The following is a 22,176-nucleotide window of genomic DNA, read 5'->3' on the forward strand; positions in this document are numbered from 1 at the left end:
GCTTATCCTTTGAACCCACTGTTTAACTACTGCATGAACAGCACTAATTAAAACTAAATCACCATAATAGACCCCTTGTCTAAAAAAGCTGGCCAACACAGCAGCTCACTGTGATCTGAGAGAAAACCCAGAAAGGAAAAAGGACACGCCGACACTCCCTTGTCATTGTGACATCTACCCTTCTATCTATTTTAGTCTGATATTTCACAACCTTTCTCCTCACTACCCCATCTATCTCTGATTTTTTCTGACAGACTGGAGGTTGATATTTTTAACTGCCTATCTTTCTATCTCTCATGACATTAAGGAAACACTGTCAGCACCACTGTGTAACTCAGAGGTCAGATTCAGCCATACAAAAACAGTTGGTGTGCCTTTCGCCAAGATGTTCTCAGCTCAGAGTTTAATTAAAATCCTGATAAGTTAATTTAGAAAAATACCTACTAAATTCTGGTCGGTCATAGGTACGTGTCAGACATGTAATATAAAATATAATATAATATATTATAATATAAAACATGTAAGCCAAAATGGGAGTGCTTGTTTTACATTTTTTGTTTGTTTTCATAAGTATCTGCAATGTACAAAAAACAATAAAGCGACACTATATGTGATTGGAAATAATGAAATTCTCACACGGCAGCATGAGTAAATTATTTGTCTGAATAAATCTGGTACATATAATCTACATTTTATTTTACAATTAAAATGTGAAGGTTGAACAATTTCTGAATGTGTCATGCGTAACTGGCTTTAATCTCTGGATGTTTGAACGTTAGACTTCCAGTGACAAAACACGGAGAGATTAGAGAGTCATTTAGAGGGTTATGTCTTTCAAACACTGCCCTGGATTCGTTTGGGAAGCATCTTAACTTGACATGGGAGTTTAATCGTATTAATTTCCAAGCTGAATTAATTCAGCAGGCGTGTCAAAGGAGACTTTTAATGCAAGTAGTGTCACTGTTACAGCTCTTAACTGGCAACCTAATTCGCTGTCTAAGAGGAAGAAATTGCTAATGTTGTAGTGAGAGAGCGCTGATGTTTTGAAACTTTTTCAACCTTCAACTCGCTCCAACACATCGGAACAATTGCAAATTATAATGCAAACATAACTCCCAATTGGGTAAACAAAACAACCAACAGATAAAATAAGGCATACAGATATATACGTGTGTGTGTGTGTGTGTGTGTGTGTGTGTGTGTGTGTGTGTGTGTGTGTGTGTGTGGTCCCCTGCAAAGGTAGGGTAAATGCCGACGGTGCAATTATAAAGTAAAAAGACAGTATTAGGACTGTATCTATAATATCTAATATATACTATATAAATGTAATATCAGAAATGTGGACTGTGACACAGTCATTTCAGAAAAAATTCAGAAATTAAAAGATCATTGAATGAATTTAGATTGCATGTTTGTTGCTTTAAGACCTCAATGATTGAAATGTAAAACTATTAAATGACTTGTCAAATATTTAGAGAATTGAATCAAGGACATTTTAACACTTTTAGGACCTGCAGAGAGCCTGTGTTAAATCGCCGTCCATCAAATTATCAGAATTTCTCCAATGACCAGTCCGTATGACACCGACAGATGCAGACTTTTTATTTGATCTGTATGCATTTCAAGACAAACAGATTTCTGTACATAAAACTTCTATAATCTCATCTGTTATAAATCAAATCATTTATTAATCCAACTATTCGAAATATTAATTATTTAGCATAAACAACCCTATTTTTTGTAATAATAATTATATTTTTATACGAAAAGAATTTATTAAATAATGTATTTTTCTATTTTTCTTTAATAATGTATTTATCTTCATTTACAAACAAACTAAAAATAGTCTCATTGGCGACGGTCTTTTTAAGGTTATATGCTGGTGTCTGTCGGCTGCCCTGGGTGGAGCCGTGGCAGGCCAGATTTTTGTATCGTGGGCGCACTGCTACAAATAAAGTACGTCTGTACTTATTATTACTTATTATTCTGTACTTATTTATTTAGTATTTTAAGTTGTTTTTGATTATTCTTACTACTACCACATGAGCAATATAAAAACTATTACGTTAGGGTTCAAACAAGTCATCATTAAAAGGAAGATATGCTGCTCATTTGTTTTGTGGAGGTGTAACTTAACATTAATTTTAATTATATTTAAAGTTATGAAAACTGAAAACGTTTAATTTAGAAGCAAGTATGTAAAAATGAATCTTTCATTGCGATGACAAAACAAAAACAAACAAAAAAACCTTGATAAACCAGCATTTACACAACACAACTACAACCTACTGTGGGTGAAAGAGGTTATGAGTGAAGGGTGACCTTTGACATTTACAGGTTCTGTGACTCAACCAAACCCAAACTGCATGACTCTTCTAATCTGCTCAAAACTCACCCGTCTGCGACAGAAAGGCAAACCCTGAGCAATGATGTTGATGCTAAATATCTTGAGTACTTTCTGAGGGGGCAACTGTTCCGTAGCAACGTTCTTGGGGTCTGCCCAGTCAAGTGGCTTGTTCTCCAGCGGCACATGGGAGGAAGTCTTCTCTTTCCCACAGGCATCATTTGGCATCTTTCTCCGAGCACCAGACGAGAAACGGGGAATAGGGCAATGCCTCAGCATTGCAAAACAGGCCGTTTACTGGATCATATCCCAGAAGGAGCTCCGAAACCTGGCCGACTATTGTCGCAAGCAGATTACTATTCTTACAAGAACGTAGCACCTTCCCTAGAAGTCTCAAAACTGCGCTCTCCGAGCCTCTTCACCTACCTACTCAGAACTCATCTCCCTGCTGACTGGCACCCTTTAAAATATCTCTGGGGTGTGAGGTCACTGTTGCGCCCAAGCCAGGCGGAGCAGCTGCCGTCAGGGCCTGAAAAGAGGATGGACCAACTCAGCCTCTCCCCCCTCAGACAGGCACCGTGGAATCTGCTCTCATGACCCCTCGGTGGTGGAATGTGTACCAGCAGTCGTCCAACGCAGCACACGTGTCCGGGGAGCTTCCTCATTGTGGTCATTCTCTGACCCCCCTCTGGTCCTCCCAACTTAGTGGACTACATCATCACTGAGCCCAGTTAACTTAACACCATGAAAACTGTCAGCATACAACAAAAAAGCAGATTACTATACGCTTGTTTGATCGCATCTGTCAACACAAGTGTTGAAAGTGGGATTTGTTATATGCTAAGCTTCTGTGACTCCTCCATGAACCAAGGTGTTCAGGAATGTCAGTAACTCTGTCCATGTCAGCAAAGAGGCTGAGGATATTTCAGGAGACGATCACACAGTGGTTCAATGTTAGTATGTGTGACACATGCACTTAAACTAGGATTCACTTGAGCAAGTGTAAAGAGGGATGGACTTTTATTAAAGTGAATTCAGTGCTGCATCTACACCGAGAAATGTCTTTCTTTTCATTTAAACCTTGCTGCACAAAGGGGCACTAATGAACAGATGGTATAAAGGTACAGGGAGTTGAGAAAAGTTATATATGCTATTTCCACTATAATAAGCACAATAAATATGCAGCAGAAAACTGCTGACAATCTACGCTCAATATGTATAAATGTACAGATTGAGACAGAGGCAGCCTTCTTTGTGCGCATTTGAATGTCTGAACACATGGTAACAGAAAGACCTACAGGGCTTAGCCTCTCTTCTATTCTCACATCCACCATTGTTTGAGGAGGATTACAGAGCCAGAACATCCATCACAGTAGACTGAGGGCCCTGATACACCAGGCCGGTGGACGCCATTGAGTGTCTGTGGCAGACCAACGCCCATAGTTTTTACAGTATGTTCAGCACAATTGGAGCAAGTTGGCGCCTTATCGGCAGCTGTTCAGCCAATTGAGCATGTTGAACAAACAGCACAGGCTGTCTGACAGAGAGCTCTCAGACTGAACGTTTAGCCATCCAAATTAGTGATTATACCCATTTGGTGCACTCTTTCCTTACTTTTTGTCTCTGCTTCCTAATAAGCAAAACACCACATTATGAAAACACCTGAGCCAAGCAAGGAAAAACTTTATAGCCCTCTAGTTACAAAACTTAAATCCCATGTATCCACAATTTGAATTCCAAGCATTTAATGAGACAAAACATATGCATGGTGGTGAAAATATTATGTGAAATTGCCTTTTAGTGTTGTTTTTTTGGATTCACAAAGGTACTGTCACGTTTTATTTCCATTCAACAAAACAGCCCAAAACTTTATACTGACTAGAGCGATCACAGACTACAAATAGTGCATGAGAGCAATGCTACAGTCTCTTGTTTGGTAGTATGTTGATTTACTTAGCACGGTGATAAAAAACACTACAAAAATATCTCCATTTGCCAACTCCACCAAATACAGCACGCTTGACTTCACACCACAGACTGTATGGGCTCCGTAAGCTCCGTGCAGTGAGACACTGAACTGACCATTGGTCAAGGGAAAAGCGGTTCTGGGGATCGCAGCAACAGAAAGTTTGCTAATCAGGTTGGGAGTTGGGATGATCAGGGATAAGATCCACCGTCACGAAAAGGATCAAACTGAGGTATTGTTTGAGAAGTTTCAATGCTACTTGGCACTGGGTTGTTTCGGTTGATACTCTAAAGGTATTGAGTACTGATACCCGTGGGAGCTGCCTTACAGGATAGCACCCCAAGCCGTGAGGTTTGGTTCAGTGCCTTGCTCAAGAGCAATTCGGCACTGCCATGGAGGTGATTTGGCACCTTTCCAGCTATCACACGGTGTACTAGGTCCGAGCTGTACTTGAACAGTGACCCTCCAGTTCTAAAGCCAAGCTTCAGACAAAGCTACTGCCGCCCCATGAGCAAGAAAGCAATGTATTTCCATAAACATTTAGAAGAAAAAAGTATCTGACAGAAGGCCTGGCTGATATCCTTGAGTAAAATGATGCTTTTTGAATATAAATTACTTGAATGATTGGCTAACATAATCTTCTAATTTCCCATTTCACTTCATTAACTATGATTGACAATAGTCCACATGCAATGTGAAATATCGAATAAGGGAACTTGTAAGCGGCTGCTTGTCTGTGACTTGCCTGAGGCCTTATAGAGGCTACTTGAGCTATCAGACTAATCTTAGGCCACAAAGCTATGTGACCGACACACTGTTCCAGTCTGCTACAACATGATCAGCTCAGTCTCGTTAAATAGCAAGCCGTACTAGCAAATTTACCCTTGGTCTGCATTGCTCGGAAGAACTCTTTCCTTAATTATCTATTTTGCCATTTTCTATCAGATGATGCAGGAAATAACATGTAAAGGAAGTCAAAACAATTTTAATTCAAATTGTTTGCTTTCTCATGAGCAACAAAACAAAGCATTAGATTGATTCCTCTGGTGGAAAGGAAATAAAGTTCCTTGAGTTCTTGAAAAAGTTCCCATCAGGCATGCTAACTTTGTGCAAGAGAAAAGTGACAAGTCTTATGCCCTCCTGCGTAACACAAGGCTGAAACAGTGTTTTGACTTTCTTAGGAGATTTGGAGTATGACGCTACAAAGATAGATAGATCCATTCAGCCCCACTGAGCTCCACAATTCTCAAGACTACCCAGACATTGAAGGAGGGTAAGTACCAGGATTAAAACCACTGCATTATTGAGCACATCATTTTATGGTCACAACCTTAATATTGTACAAGTTCATAACTTGCACATAAAGACCACTAACAAAGATGTGACAGAGGCAAATGTCTGTTTGACTGCTTTCTTTTAATACCATGTCCCAGTATTACTGCCTGGTCAGTGAGTTTGCAATCCTTGGAGTGCCAGAGATCAAGTATGTTTGGCTTCTAGTAACTCAGTACACTTACAAATCACTCCCTGCTTTTCAGGGCAACTGAGATGACAGGGTCTGGCTGCAGATGTGTGCACTGAGGAGGGGGACCCTCTAGGCCTTGCATGTCTAGATCAAAGCTATTACCATTGGATGTCAAAGTCAAAAAAGCAACATTGCCAACGTGGTAACAAATGACGCAAACCAAACCTGCAAAGTTGGTGTTCAGACATCAAAACATTTCATATAGAGCAATCGCCTTCTCCTCAATTTATTGAAAAATCGACAAAAGAATACATTTAAATTAAAGTGCAAAAGAGACTGTTCAGACTTTTAATTTTAGTAAGGAATAATGCCATTGTGTTGCATGTTTAGCAACTGTGATAGATGATGCAGTTTACCACCCAAGATGCAGCAGGGTGTGATTTATTACATTTAAAGATCTATATAGTAGATACATGTAAAGGTTTCTAGTGCAAAAAAATATGGTTTTCTATTTTTTAAAAAACTTTATCATCCTTTTCACCCCACATTGTCTCTACATCAGCTAGTGATGAAGCTCCAGCCTCTGCCAGCATCAGAGGCATTAATAGAGAAAACAAATACATGAACGCTCACTCACTTTCACGCACTCCTGGACAGTGTCCATGTGAGACAGGCTACAGTTCATTGGTGGGTAAAGCCTGTGGTGCAGTCTGAGCACAGCTGCAACAAGCACCCACAACCTGTAGGTCATGGATTATTGTATGTACATGACTTTCGGAGCACTGCCTCCCTCTGGTGTCAAAGACTGGGACAACAACTTTATACTGCAAAATCCCCCAATGCAACAATATCCTGTCAGATGCAGGTTTTTGCTAAAACTTTTTAAGAACATAATCTCTACACCCTATTAACTGCGGGAAGTCTTATGAATAACTCAACAGAGAACCTTTCCCTCACAAACATTAAGCCTGTAATGCAAATTAGAGCTGCACAATGCAATAATCCCATTTACAATTTCAGTGTTCACAACTAAACTTGAACAGCTCCTTAACAAGCATTGACCAGGCTCTGCTTCACAAACATGATTGCCACTGCAAGAACTGTCACTGTCAAAACTGTCAGACAACCTGCAAGTACAATGTTAAGTGAACACTCTACGAGAGGGAAGATACTTTTGGTCCATGTTTCTTTGTCATTAACTTCTAAAGCAGAAAAAGCTGCTGACAGAAAACACGCTGAGCTGGCACACACACACACACACACACACACACACACACACACACACACACATCACCAACAACAACAGAGCAGCTCTCTCTTTAACCACACATTCAGAACCTCACTAATTTGGAGCCCTGGTTTGTTTTCTGAGCAAAGCCTACCCAAGGCAATTATGTAAGTCTGAGCGGGTGGTGATTCTGACATCAATTAGCACAACACTTGGATTTATAAAACTTTGATTTGGGGTTTTTTTTTCCAATCCTATCTCAAGCAGCACAGAGGACGATCAGCAGCTGTGTCTACAGCAGGACTGGACATTCCAATACCAGTGGGACACTGGTGAGGAATTTTGTCCTTTTTTGCTTCTCCTCAGGTTGGTGGGGAAATCTAGGCACAATGGGTGTGTTAACCTTGTGTGAACCACAGCAATGAAGGTCCCATGGAGTATATATAAAGAATTAACTTTGAAAAAAAAATAGTAATGATAAATTTCAAAAAAGATAGCTTACAGAAAACTTGCAAAGTTGTATTTTTTTTACAATTTATATTTTATATAGAAATTTCCCCTCTGAGTGATTTTATTTATGAAAATATGCATATTTCTGTGGTTATATGCTGTTATATGATGTTGCCTTATACCTTGAAACATCTTTGCATCAGTGTAAATTAAGTCTTGGAATTTATTGATATTTTCTTTAAGCTAAGTGTAATTTAATGTCTAAGTAGTGTCAAATAAATTAAACTAAATGTGTTAACCAAGACAGATGAGCAATTGTGATAAATAATTGTCACCTTAGAATAAAAAAGACAACAGGCAAAGACAGACTGCTGGGCCATGATCAGTTCAGGTGTAACAGTATATAAAGAGAGCTGTAGTGAAGACAATTTTTCATCAACATTTATCGTTAGTGACTCAAACTAGTTGCTTTTATGTGGGAGGATGAGAACACTGGTCCTTTGTGGCTCATCTCTGCCTGTATGACAAGGCCAGTGTGTGGGAGATGCCACCTACAATAAGCAGCCTGCCTTTCCTTTGGAAAAACATTTAATTAGTGGCAATGAATGGTAGTGTGTGTGCGCAAAGAGAAGCACTGAGTGTTCCTCAAATGATACAACTTTGTTATAGTAAAATCGATTTGGCTGACAAGTTATTTTTCGTTTGTATTTCAAACAATAATACATGAAAATTGTTCACATATTAAATAGCCTGCAGTAGAGGAGACAGCAGAGGTGTAGTTCATAGTCCTACAAATTCCATATCACTCAATGCCATGAAGCTCTGTGTTCCAATGACTGTAGTCAGTCCGAAAAATATCATTTCAACTTTGTAGAAGTCACCCTGTCCTCAATAAGCACTGGACTGAGCAGCTGCTTTTTTCTGTTTTTAAATGTCCTTTCATCAATATTCACAAAGTTTGAGCCTCTGATGAGGCACAACACAAATAGGAAAAATCTTAGCGACTACAATGACACCAAGAGTTAAAAGCCTCTTCAGATTCATTATTAACGCAAATATTTGGTTGCTTTGTTGTCCATATGGCTAAGGTGAGAGCCTGAAGAAGTAATGTAATTTGTTCTTTTTAGTCAAGACAAAATATACTCCACATACCAGACACCCACCTGACATTATATTTCTTTTAACATAGATAATTCAATGCTTCATTCACCAGTGTTAATATCAATGTAACACGCTACCCTCCAGCTTTGCCTTATCATAGCTCTCCAGATCCATTTGCTACCAAAGGTCTCTGATGAGTCATTATGAGACATCTAATCCTGCAAGATCACTTAATGCCTTAGTCTTTAGTCATGAGTGATATGTTAAAATTAATTCTTAGATGGACAGGCAGTGGTGTAGCGTAGGGAGTCTAAAATGGGCATAAGATGTTCTGTTTATTCTTATCACGTATCTAAAATTAAAAAAAAAGAAATCATCAAAGTTTATTATAGCTTTTAACTTCAGCCATCCTTAATTTCAGATTTATAAGCTGTTGAAGTAGGACAGTAAAACCCATTCAATTTCTACACGAGGCATGACTACATGATTATATCATGTAAATAATCTAGCATCTATTAAACAATTTTTATTTCTTTCAGTTCCCGCATCGTCTTCCTTCCCAAAACACCCCATACACACATACACAGACACAACTGACATGACACATTAACTAGTTAGTTTGTTGCCTTTTTAACACCAATTAAGTGTAACCCCTAATTGTTCTTTCTGTATACTTTTGTACAGTTGCTGACTCTCTTTTCAGCCCCATACACTACACTATATATACGGATTGAATTATCTGCATTAAAGAACAAACTACACCTGAAAATATCAACATCTGCCACCTCCTACTGCACACTATTCATGCAGAGTTATGTAAATATAGAACTGGAACATAATCACGACATTCCTTATTTTGCCTAAGTCCAACAAATGAAACGCAGCTTACATTTTAGAGTCAAGCTTGCTCGCAGTTTTGTCTGTAAAACTGAGCAGTATAAAGTATTTAAAATCCAAGCAGTTACAGAAGTATTAACTGTACCTTTACAATTGCTCTGGGTTCTCACGAAGCTTCTGTCTTAATTGTGTATACGTTTACTTATTTTAAGTCTTTAGAGACAAACATTTTCTCCACTGAAAATTAAATAAATTGAAGTCATTTCCATTTAAAAAGGGATCATTTACGATTTTCAGTGAACATGCAGCCCACTTTTTCAAACACAATGTTATAACCTTTGACACTTACCTTGAACAACCTCCAACATTTTTCCACCTGCTGCTGTCAAATAATATGCTTTCTCAGGGGCTAATGTATATGACACCCTATGCTAATATCAACACCTGCTTCAACCCGACAGTTACAAGCCCGATGTAAACCTAACACCATATATTCTGTCATTCAGAACATGTAAACATCATGTGATGCATGCAGTCTCTTTTTAGTGCCCTTGAATGGAAAGGCATCTGCTGGAAATGTAAATCTAAATGAAATTTTGACTCCAGAATATCTTTGCACATTAGGCCTGCTGGGGCATTAATGCACAGCTAGAATATTGATTCATGAAAGTCAAAGATTTTGGAAAAGGTTAAACTATGAGCATGACACAGAGTTGGCACAGGGTCAAAAGACAAGAGTGTCAAGTAAGAAGAGGAGGTGAAGCGTCCAATACTGGTGACCTGCGGCACCGAGAACACAGTCTATCCTCATCAGCGACATGAGCAGACATGCACAGAAAGCTCAACATCATGATAAATTGTACTATACACTTTTACACATGTATTTCTTTGTGTTTGTACATGTCTGCCACACATACAAGGCACGTACATATCACCTAAACCACATGGACTGACATAGTCTTGGTCCAAACATAGATACTGATCCGCTACTACAACCCTGTTGGCCCTTGTTGGCACAAGGATACTGCAGCTGTCAATATGCACATATCATAGTTTGCAGGACTGCATACGTGTGCTTTATGGGAACATGTGCAGGACCTTTAAATGTGTAACTTATATGAAGGTAATATATCTTCTAATGCATGTAGAACGCACCATGACATTGCAAAAGCAACACTTTTGGATCTATCATCTTCTTCTACTACTACTACTACTACCACTGCTACAAAGCACTTTGTAGCCCTATTTTGAAAAGTGTAAAGAGGTACAAATAAATAGAAATAACATTTTACTTTCTTACCAAATTAATAAGCTTTTAGTGAACAGGTGTGACACATAACAGCTGCTTACTCGTATTTCAAAGCTGATATTGACGGTTTCAATTTCAGGTTAACTAACTGCCTAGAGAATTTTTATGACTCGATCAATTGGAGTCGCTTTTCAAGCAAAAATGTCAAACATTGTCTAGTTGTTTTATTTGTAAGTATTTTCTCCTTTTATATCATTGGGAACTAAAAATACTATTAGATTTTGGACTGTTGGTCAGACAATATAAAAAATTTGAAGATCTCATCTTGAGCTTTGATGTGTATTTATCACTATTTTTTTTAGGTTTCATAGACCAGAAAATAATCATCAGATTAATCAACATTGAAATTAATCTTAAATCTCAGCCCTTTATGCATTCCTAAACAATACTAAAAGAAAATGTATATTTGCAGTTATAGACCTGGAAACTGGGGAAAAAACAGATTGTTTGAATCTGTTGTTTTAACCTTTAAACATTTTACACCAAAAATACTCAACTTATATCCAAGTGTGGCCCTCAATAGGGTGCAGGGTGGCACACCTTCTATTTTCTACTTCACCATGAAAATAAACTGATTTGCAATGCAAATCTTAATTTATTTATTTATTTTACTTTAAATGTAAGTAAGATGCTGGAGGACATAAAAAAGCAATAATAGAGCTTGCTCATAAAAAATAAAAAAATAAAGAAAAGAGTGCCAGGGGAGGATCCTCTGGACCTCCTGAAAGGGGTCTGGGCTAAGCCCCGAATGTCATCAAATCCTAGAAACACCCCTGTGTACACCTGACCTGTTTGGAGCTGCTGTGACTGGATTTCCTTCTTGGCATAGATGAGCAATGTTTGTTTATTAAATGGCCCGCTGGCCTTCTGTCATTTTGCAAAAGTGGCCAGCAGACAAAACAAGGTGAGTATCCCTGTTACAACCTGGGTAAAACAATTAAATATTAAATTAAATATAAATTAACAAAATTTTATTTTGTTTTATATTTAATTGTTTCACCCATCTCTGACCTATCACTACTATCATTTTTTTATCATTATGCATTTCATTTTATTACTTGGTTTTGCCTAATTACATCTTTTTTTCTGTTTTTACATTCTGTACAGCGCTTTCTTAACTTCTGTTGATTGAAAAGTGTGACAGAGTGGCTTTAAAAGTCTCATGTAATTCATACATACTGCAACAACCATAAGAAATAAAGCATGTACTGATGCTTCTGAAGAATCATAAGAATCATTAGAGGTTTTTCATGATTGTAAATGTGCATCGCAAAACCCCTATATAGTTTGAGCAGCTAAAAACACCGAATGTTCCACTATCAAACTCATTTTAACTATCTATACAGGCAAATTACACCTAAAACACAGTGAGTGTAAATGTGTCAGATGAATCTCACTTGAGCTGTCAATAAATGTCAATCTGCTCTTTCAACACCACTCCAAATTCCAAGCATACAAGACCCACAGCTGAAACAAAATGTGTACATTCAACATCAAAGCCAGCTGGCCAACTGCAGTGACTAAGACCCTGACAAACCTATCTGACAGCTGTGTCAGATGGTGAGAGGCACACAGGAGCCAATTCAGACTGATGGCTATATTTAGGGCCAATATAAGCAAGGGCAATGTCTCCATCAAAGGCTCTCACTCACTCACACACACATCACCCTATATTGAGACCACAGGTATGACATATGATAAAGGAAACAGCTGTCACAGTTAAGAGAGACACATGCTCTTCAGCGGCAATAATTAAGCTTCCTTGCTGTGCAGCTTCCTATTGTCAGAAGGGCGTGGGGATAGCGGTGTACTTGTCATGAGACAATGCTGCTGATGACAAATCTGTCACAAATTTAATCTTTACTGTCTGTTGAGATGGGCGTTTTATCTCTGGTGTGCACTTAGTTGCCTTTGGTATATTAAGGAGAATGCCTGATAAGATAAAACTGCAATAAAACATTGTAAGCATCGGTACATTACACACAATACAAATACTTGCCCCTGGTGTTAGTCTGGAAAAGAAAGCTACAATGTGGATATAGGTCAAAATTAAAACTGGTCAAATCCAGGATAAGGGAGCCTGATGCTGCAGATTTTAATTAAAATGCAGAAAACAAATGCACAACAGAGTAAGCAGTTTAACTGAAACAAATAATCGTACTGGTGGGAGGGTTTTTACTCTTAATAGACTCTCACCACCATCTGCTGAAGTGATCCCGATACTCCAACAACTCATGTGCCACAACAGACTATTAGAAACAAACACCACCATGATGGCATTAAATCTAAATTAGCCCCAGTATTTTCTGAAGTGCCTTTATTGGCCTTAAAATAGAGAGATATGACATACTGAGTAATAACACAGTAACTCAAAAATATCTAGCAGTGGCCCTCTGCACTTCATTACTGTACCACTCACACAACTTATCTGTGCCAGCATCACAGCTAACGTTTCCCCCGGGACTTTAGCTTAACACACTCAGCTACTGTTAACTAGCCAATGTGGACTTTTAAAACACCCCAACTCCACTAGCATCTCAACTAATGAAGTAATGTTGGCTAGCCGGTTAGATTGGTCAGGTTTAGGCAAGAGGAGTGAGACTAGTTAAGGTTCGGGTAAGAATGTCTGGGTAAGCCAATTACTCATTGCCTTTGTTGGATAAAGATGATCTATAACAAAAAGATAACGCTTTACAAGCTAGAAAACAGTTTTTCTTATTTCATAACTTTTCCAGGAATTTCATGACCCTGGGAACATTGAACACTAGACAGAATATAAATTTAAAGTCTGATCCTCATTTTAGCACTCGTTTTCTATCTGCTAACTTAATATCTGATGTCATCCGAGTACAAGTTCATTTCAGTTGTTGCCAGATGTTGCGAGAGTGTGTTGCTGAGACAGAGACAGGTCTTGAACAAAGTTTATGTTCTCTTTGTTTGTCTTACCAAAAATGATAAATTGGTTTCAGAATGTTAAGATAATGTTAAGATATATGGCTTGTGAAAAATGAGTCCAATCTTTTCTTTACTGACTTTGGCGGAAAAGAATCCGTCATAATCGTACTCACTTGTTGGAATGAAAAGACGCAAGACTGACACTAGCCTCCTAAAGGGGCGGGGCTATGGTTTAAATCCTTGTGACACAGATCAAGAAATTACTCTAAAGTGAGCAGTCTCGGGGCTGGGGCGACACTCAAGATGACTTAATATTAGCAAGCCAAAACGGCACTGCTTAAATAAGACAGCCATGCACTGCACGACCATAGAGCTACTGGTTAATACTAGAGAGAGAAAAGGCACGTGGACAGACATGACACGTGGTACAGCTTCATTGGAGGGGATCATGAGGAGAATTGTGATGTTGTTTGTGAGGAGTAGGGCTGCGACGGTATGAGATTTTTAAAGTATGATAACCGTAATCAAAGTTTCACACAATCACAGTGAAATACAAATAAATGCCCAAGAAAAAAAGACGGACTCATAACTGAAACTTGAAACCATTTTTTTTTTCTTTTTTTCATGGAAGTGTATGTATAAAGTTTGACAGGCAGTTGAGGAGGAAAGGAAATGAGCATATGCAGAGAGTCTCTGTCTGGTTGCCTTTTTTTCTTTACCACAAACATGCAAATGTGCACTAAATGGATATTAATTTTTAATTCTCATGCCACCATATACCTTAAAAAAAGTATACTGCTGCAACCCTAGTGAGGAGTGAGGGGGTAATGAGGTGCGGCAGCTGGACCCTTCTTCAATATCTATGGATGCCAGCCCTTTGATTAATAAGTTTACTCTTGTCAGACTCCATGTCCGTGCATTGCAAACACACTGCGAATTATGAATATCATCCCTAGCCTCTAGAAAATGTCATGGCCACCTCCATTTCCTCCCTTTAAATACAGGTGCTGTGAAGGCCACTGAAGCATGCCATCAGTCATCACTGAGACGAAACACCGGCGCTAACATCCACACACTGGTGCTGTGCTACATCAGAGCCCTTTGAACCGAGCACATTAGTTCTGTTCCTGAGGAAAGATCTGACAATCAGTTACATTTGTCTTCTGAACATCAAGCGCTTCTCCGTACTCGTCACTCATCATGTCAGAGATCAATCAGTGAGGCATGAACATGCCTGGAGTTTTAACATGTCCTAAAACATGCTCTGTATATTCTCAACATGAATGAAGGATTTTACGAGGAGTCTGTTGAGCTGATGTCACACTGTCACTTTCATTTATCACAAAAGTGCATAACAAAATGGTGCTGGAATACACACTGTGATTAAACAGGTAAAATAAGATGCAAAGAAACACTACTCTACTTTTCTTTGTGATTACTCATCATGTTTTTCTGAAATTTTTGCTGTTGTGACTGAACACTGCAGCTGCATTCATCGGCATTTATCCAGAGCTTTCTGTACGTATTTTGGTACCGATGGTGGTAGTATGATGTGCTTTACATCATCGTTCCACTAAAATATTGTGATCTGTTCAGGTTGTTATCTTCCCATCCAGTAAAGAAAACATGTAGTGTGTCTTAGTAAGGTGTCAGTCCACAGCTTCAGTGCTACTTAGAATAGCTTATTAGTTCAATTGTCGCTCATGTCTTGGCATTATATTGGAGTCACACTGGGAAACATCAGTATCTCTCAAAGATGAAGACTTGGATGTTTGAAGACAACTTTTGTTTTGAAGGTATTTCCAGAATCCTCAAAGACTCTTCTAACCATCTGGATGTCTGGATACAATTTGTCTGCTACACAATACAAAGACAAATTTTTAATGCAAGATTTGTAACCACTTTCTCAATTTGCAGCAGAAAGACTGGAGAGTGCTGTCCAACATGTTGGTATATAATCTCCCCTACACTGATGTCTTAAAATATGGTCGTTATCAAGATTACAGGATTGGATAGCCTTTGCTAGTAAGGAAAAGACCACTCCTAACAGGAAAAAAATGTTTTATAAAAACTCAAAAGGTGAGAATAACTTTGTATTGAGTTTGCAAATGGACAAAAGCATCTACTTTCGTCACCTGATCAGTTTCCCCTAGGTGAGGGACGCTAACCAGTAACACATCACTTCTGCAAACTTTGCCTTTTGTACTTAAATATACCAAAGATTTGGGGTAGAACTTTTGAAATTGTCAAAACTCACTCAGGAGTGATATAAACTGGGAAAGATTGTGATGGTATCAGAAATAGAAGACAGAAATAGTAGCAAAAAAAGGTCACATTATCAAGGAGAAACGTGAACAAATAAATGAGGAATGGGTAAGTTTGGTAACAAACCATGCAAATAGATCACTCACCCTCTCCAGTCTCAAAAGCTCCTCAGGCTGATATTTAATCCCAAATTGTAGCGCTTTCTTCTCTGACCCCTAGCTCATATCCACTCTTTAGTTCAGGTTAGACCTTTTTCATCCTAAATTGCCCTCCTTCTGTGTGTGCATTTTCAAATATAGAAATTAGTTTCAGTATCCTTATCTTTATCCACTGGGTAAATTGTTGGAGGGTACAATGCATGAGTGTGCAGTGCAGTAATATGATTCTGGCAAAAGGGGGAGCTGCTGTTTAAAATATGAACTATGTGCTGCTAATGCGCCGGAGACTTCACAGCAGTAGATGTGATATTAACCAATCACTGCCTGTCAGAAACTGCTGAAACTTCTGTGCCTGCTGCTGAAGTGCACAAAAAGGGTCAGTTCACACAAATTACACATTTTATCACTTTGGTCTAACGGTATCTGGCCATGCTTTTTTGTTTTATTTGCCCAGGTTTTGAGGTATCAGCCCCTGCCTTCGCCATATTGCTGTTACAGAGGTGAAAGGAATTTTGTTTGTGGTGCCCGTAGTATTGAAAAATGACTTCAACAGCAGGTTCTCCTCCAGAAACAGTAGCTCACTGTGAACTGTTTACACAGAGACTGTTTCTGCAGACAGACGAACAATACTTTCAGTGAAAACGGTTCAACAAACAACAGCTGTGCTTACCTTCTTGTTGGAAGAGCTTTGGTGTGTACAACCCGAGTCCAGGTTGTTATTGGGGGCCGACACATTGTTCCTGAGAGAGGGAGACCGCAGCCCTTCCTCCCCTTCTCCTTCCTCCTCCTCTTCCTCCTCCCTCCCACTCTCCACCGAATGTTCAAAGTCATCACTGTCTTGGTCCATCTCTTCCTCGTCCTCATCCTCCTCCTCTTCCTCCTCGCCCTCTTCCCTCTCCTCTTCCTCCCTCCCCTGCTCCTCCCCTCCCTCTGTCCTCTCCTCCACCTCCTCCTCCTCTTGGTGACTGCTGCTGTTGTTGTTCTCTTCCTCTTCCTCCTCCTCCTCATCCTCTTCGCCCAGCGGCTGGCCCCGCAGTCGCCTCTGCTCTGGCCCCCACATCCATCGGGCTCCTTTCTCTCCTCCGTTCACTTCGTTCGGAGGGCCGTCCTCTTCTTCTTCCCCTTCTTCGTGTCCCCGAGGGCCATTGCTGGCTCCAGATTCACTTGGCGCCCATGGCTGTTCTCTCTCGCCATCAACCTGCAACGCCTCAGGCTGTGAAGAGACAGACAAAACAATACAAAGCCTCAGAGGAAAGGTCTGATTTTAAATCAAATGCACTTATACTTGCACAGTAAATTTGCCTTAAAGATCTGTCTTGGTTAGGGCGCGGGTCTCAAGCAAATTTCAACAATAAGATGACGTGATTTGATCTCTCTCTTCTTCAAACCTCAACTCACAACTCAATCCCCTTAAAACCCACAGGCATATATTTCAAATCCTCACGTGTGACCACAATATCATTTGTTGAATGTCAATTGGCCTTACCCTTTGCTGCAGCTGCTCTTCCTCCTCTACTACCCGGTTCATGTGCTCATCTTCATCACCCTCCTCTGCTGCCTGCTGGGGTGCCCGGGCCGTGGAGGAGGCGTTACCTCGCACTGCCGGACCCCCCGGCCCTCGACTCCGCCTGCTGCTGCTGCCCCCCGACAGCAGATCCTGGTTCATTTCCAAAAGCCAGCTTGCTACCTCCTGGACCTTCGCTAGGCTGTCTGAGGAGGAGAAGGGCTTGGCATTCTGCAAAGAGACGCACAAGAAAAGGACAAAAAGCACAGATGGTTAAAATATGTTAATTGTTCTCTTGTGTCCACACTCTGCTTGTGTTTATGAGGCACAAATCAAACAAGCGCTTAAAAGATTATTGGATATCAGTGCATGCAAACAAACCCATGCTCAATAGCTTATTCCCTCCAAGAGAAAGTGTGAATATCCTTATTCATGTTCTTTTCTTGCCTCTGAATTAAAATAATGGACATTAAACATTTGCTCTTAGAGCCACACTATTGCTGCTCAGCAGCAGACAAGGAAAAAAGGTGGGAGTGATTGTGTTTGGCTTCACATCACACAGCGCTGGATGCTGGTGCTTCGCATGCGGACGGATGGGCAGAAAAGCCTTGAGAGCTACCAGTGTTCCAGCTTTCAACAAAGCCAATAAACAAAGTCCAATCTGTCAAATATGAAAGCACAACATGGCTTAAATGTACCAGAAGCTAGTCCAACAACTGTCCTTAAGATTTGAGTAGTCTAGAAGCTTTGGAAAAATTAAAGACATGTTGTTTATCTTCTAAATCCGTTAGCTTTCTGCTATGCATTCACGATTATGATGGCAAACCTACTGAATAAACACACGAGTCACATAGCGTGCTTCAGTAATGTCTCAAACCATATGTGGAATTGAAGGATTGGCACCAGAGCTTTATCTACAATGAGACAGCTTCTGCCTCTGACGCTGTGTCACAGACGCAGCAATGCAAACAGCAATCAAACTCAAGCCACAATGTTAATCTGCTTCCATCACAGCAGCAACTCTCATGTGTTTCTTTCAATCCATGTGTCCCTGCAAACTGACTGCACACATGATTGCAAAACAAGGGACGCACGCGCTGTTTATTCTCTATGTACCTATTCAGACAAATAAACTACCACCTATAGTGCAGTAACAGAAGGATGTAAGGCCTCCTGCACACATAACTTCTTAACTGGGAGTGGAGATGTCCATACATCAAACTTTTCTTCAGACTTGTGCAAATTCTATTAAACTGTTTATATACTTTATACACAAATTTGTGTTGCTGCAAGGTTATGATAAAATGGGGATTTGGCACATCTGGCCAACACCAGAGCCATTCATTAAGATCACTATCGGATTGTTGCATCAAACTGCACAGGCAAAAAGGCTTTTACTACACAAGAACAAGACACTAATTGAATGATAACAGGCCTGTAGACTAACCAATAATTTTTTATTTCAAAATCCCATAAATTTAACTGACTTTTATTGACTATAGTTAAATTATCAGTGTAAGTAAACCACACCAAAGTGCTTCCCACGTAAAACACCCCGTAAAAGCCACCACTTCATGCCCATCTTTCCTCATGCTGTTTTCCAAATGCAGCTCTAATCTAAAAATTGTTTTCTATTTTTCTATATTTCTAGATGCTAAGCATAAAACAACAGGTTATTCTACTGGAAGCAGTGAAGCTTTGCATCCATCCTGTTCAATCCTGTCCACGGGGTCACGGGGCAGCTTGAAAAATCTAACCATATTACAATTTTAAGAGCCAGGATTGTTTGTGGAGCTTTCTTTATTTGTATTAAGGGTCTAAGACAGAGAGAGGGTGCAGTATGTTGAACAGACTGTGAAGTAAATTTGTGATGGGGCAATATAAACACAACTGATTTGACTCTTTCAGACATCTGGCAAAGCTACCAAACAGGAAACAAAATCTCAGTTGTCAACATCAATGAATTTTTAAACAGTAACAAAGCCCCACAGACACAAGATGTCACTAAATTGACTAAATTGCTGCATCTATGGTCCGATCACAGTCTGTTTATTTGGTTATAAAACTGAAAAAGGGGGACAGTTGGCTTGATCTGGCGACATACACGCTGTGAATTCTCAAGTACGATCCTACTAAAAATCATTTCTTTCAAATAAACTAATGGCACCTTTTGTCCAAAGATGTTTGAATAGATGGAACGAGTACAACTAGTCGTAAGATGTATTAGATTTGCAAGTCATGTTTCCATTTTTCCACGGGCAGCCTCTTTCTATGCACGTGCAGAGCATTCACTAGCAGCTTTGTGTTTTTCAAAAGAGAAACTGTCTTTGGAATTTGCATGCATCATACGTGATGAATGTCCACAAAGTTTTTCAGGTTGATCAGAGTCAAATTAGCTGGGTTATCAGTGTGCCAACTATTGGCCAATGAAAGTACGTATTATGAATTTTCCAAATGGCACTGTGCACTCTTTGTTCATTAATGGAAGCATTACAACATCGCCAAATTAAATTTCCTAAAAAAATACTCAACTAAACATTTGAATGACATGAGAACTACAGCGCCTATACTACAGTGCACCACTTTCTTGCACTTTCCATCCATAGAGCAAGAACATAAATGTAACCATAGGAATTCATTACAATTGAACTATCAGATTGAGCAGCGTCTCCTATCCTCCTGCCTGTGACACATCTGCTACACAGTGCAGGAGAAGAAAGGGATAGAGACCCCACGTTAATGGTGAAAGAGCTGTGGACTGTAATTACTCTGAGCGCAGCATGCATAAGAATAAATTACATTATAATATATTTTCTCCCTTTCCTGGACTAAATTTGTCGCTAGTCGCATTTTAGCAATAAAGGGGTTGTGCTAAATACAGCCAGAAAGTCACCAAGTTGGCAACACTGACAGTTTTAATGCTGTTTAACAAAAAGACATTCTGTATCCTCTTTGGTCTTAGTTTCCAGTAACATCTAAATTTTTGAATTCTGAAACCAAAGCACAATCTCAAACACAACTTAAAGCACTCAAAAGCAAATCAACTTAATGCACAAATTTTATTCTCCTGACTCAACATCAAAGTGGTGAGAAAGACTTATGTAAATAAAGGTAAGTGGGATGAGTGATTCATGGATTTGTCCTGTCCAAGTGGTAGTGGGCTGAGTAGGCAGCATTCAAAGCAGTGTCATCCTTATGTCTTTTTAGTGTCAATGACTTCCATCAATACATGTGAAGCTATAAAGACAAGTAGCATGAAATAACTACTACAGTGAAGCTTCTTTACACAAGGCCACCAGGTGTGCATACATTAGTAGTGGCAGTGAAGTTCTGTAAGACCAGATAAAAAAACAAATATTCTGCAAGTCATTAAAACTTACGTCAACTACAGCAAATCACAAGGCAGTGAAACATCATTACAGACTCTGAATGCTATGATTTAAACCCATATAATGGCCATGCAATTATGTAACTTTGTCAAAGCAGTCCACAATAAATATAAAAAGGGGCTTCCTACAGTGTTTTATCGTGATTTTTTGTCTGATCCTTAATTAGTACACAATTCTTTCTGGTTTCAAGTTTTTATTCTCTTAATTTAGACTAGTTTCATTTGGCAGTTTACTATCAGGCACATGGGGTTCAGAGGTTTACTTCTGGTCCCGCACATCTCTGAAAAGAAGTTTATTTTGTCTTTTGAATTGTCCATAATCTCAGCTAATGTAGCTTTAAACAGTGCCAATAGGCCTTTTCAGAGCCCACATGAGGTCTCTAGCTAATCTTAACTGTGACAAATTAAGATTCAGCCATGCAGACTGCACTTCCAAATCTCCTCGATGCACTGCATACGAGCTGAGAACATATTTTTCGTTAGGCTCACATACTTTATCTGTCTGAGTGAAAACCAATTGCCTTGACCTTGAAGAAAAAGTCACTGGTCTCCTTTTGTAAGGCTTCTCCCTGTCTTGGCTGTATGGTGCTGGTGCTGTGGTGGGAAGCATTAGACCTATCTCAGATTGCACAGCCCCCCCTCGGGACTGCCAGTTCATTGCTGCGAGCTCAGAAGAGGAAGGCTATGAATAGCTGAAGTTGTCCCTGCCTTTTACCGGAACGGCCGAGGTTTCCGTAATTAGTTTCCTAAACACAGCATGAAATGTGTTTGTTGTTATTGTTGTTCAAACAATTGAGAGCAGTGCAAACAGGGTGAGAGAGGTTGACCCACAATAAAAAACGTGTTGCTGATGAAACAGGATAATGGAGCTGAGTTTTGATTCAACTGCTGCCTGAGAGATTTTCAGTATTTGTTCAATTACAGCCAAATGACAGTTATTTTAAAGGGTTTTTTTTTTCATCATTTCATCATTCACCCTTCAATTGGATCATCCCCTCACTTTAATGCACATTTAAATGGTAACAGACAATCATTTCATAATTTAAGTTTGTACAATTACAAAATTGTTCCGCTGTTAAGCCCTTAAAGTGGCTGAATTGGTGTTTCAGGGCAGCTGACACACAGGAACACAACAGAGTCCAGGAACACTTGTAGTCAACAAAGACTTGGCACATGTTTTTTATTGTAGGACTAAGAATAGAGACTGATGAATGAAACTTGCAAGAGCTATGAAGTGGACAAAAATAGCTGGGGAGTGCAGGTGTG

At 39.5% G+C, this 22,176-nt stretch overlaps 1 protein-coding gene across 1 annotated transcript in view; it reads right to left on the bottom strand.

Moving 5' to 3' along the window:
* The window catches only part of fbxw7 (F-box and WD repeat domain containing 7), a 105,562-nt gene that overhangs the window by 77,938 nt on the left and 5,448 nt on the right, over window positions 1-22,176 (bottom strand). The window contains exons 2-3 of the mRNA XM_042484994.1: window positions 17,505-17,753; window positions 16,689-17,231 (exon numbers count right to left, since the gene is read on the bottom strand). Of these exons, the coding sequence (XP_042340928.1) occupies window positions 16,689-17,231; window positions 17,505-17,753 (792 nt within the window). The remainder of the gene's footprint in view (window positions 1-16,688; window positions 17,232-17,504; window positions 17,754-22,176) is intronic.

Source organism: Plectropomus leopardus, chromosome 4 (assembly GCF_008729295.1).
Source record: "Plectropomus leopardus isolate mb chromosome 4, YSFRI_Pleo_2.0, whole genome shotgun sequence".
Lineage (NCBI taxonomy): Eukaryota > Metazoa > Chordata > Actinopteri > Perciformes > Serranidae > Plectropomus > Plectropomus leopardus.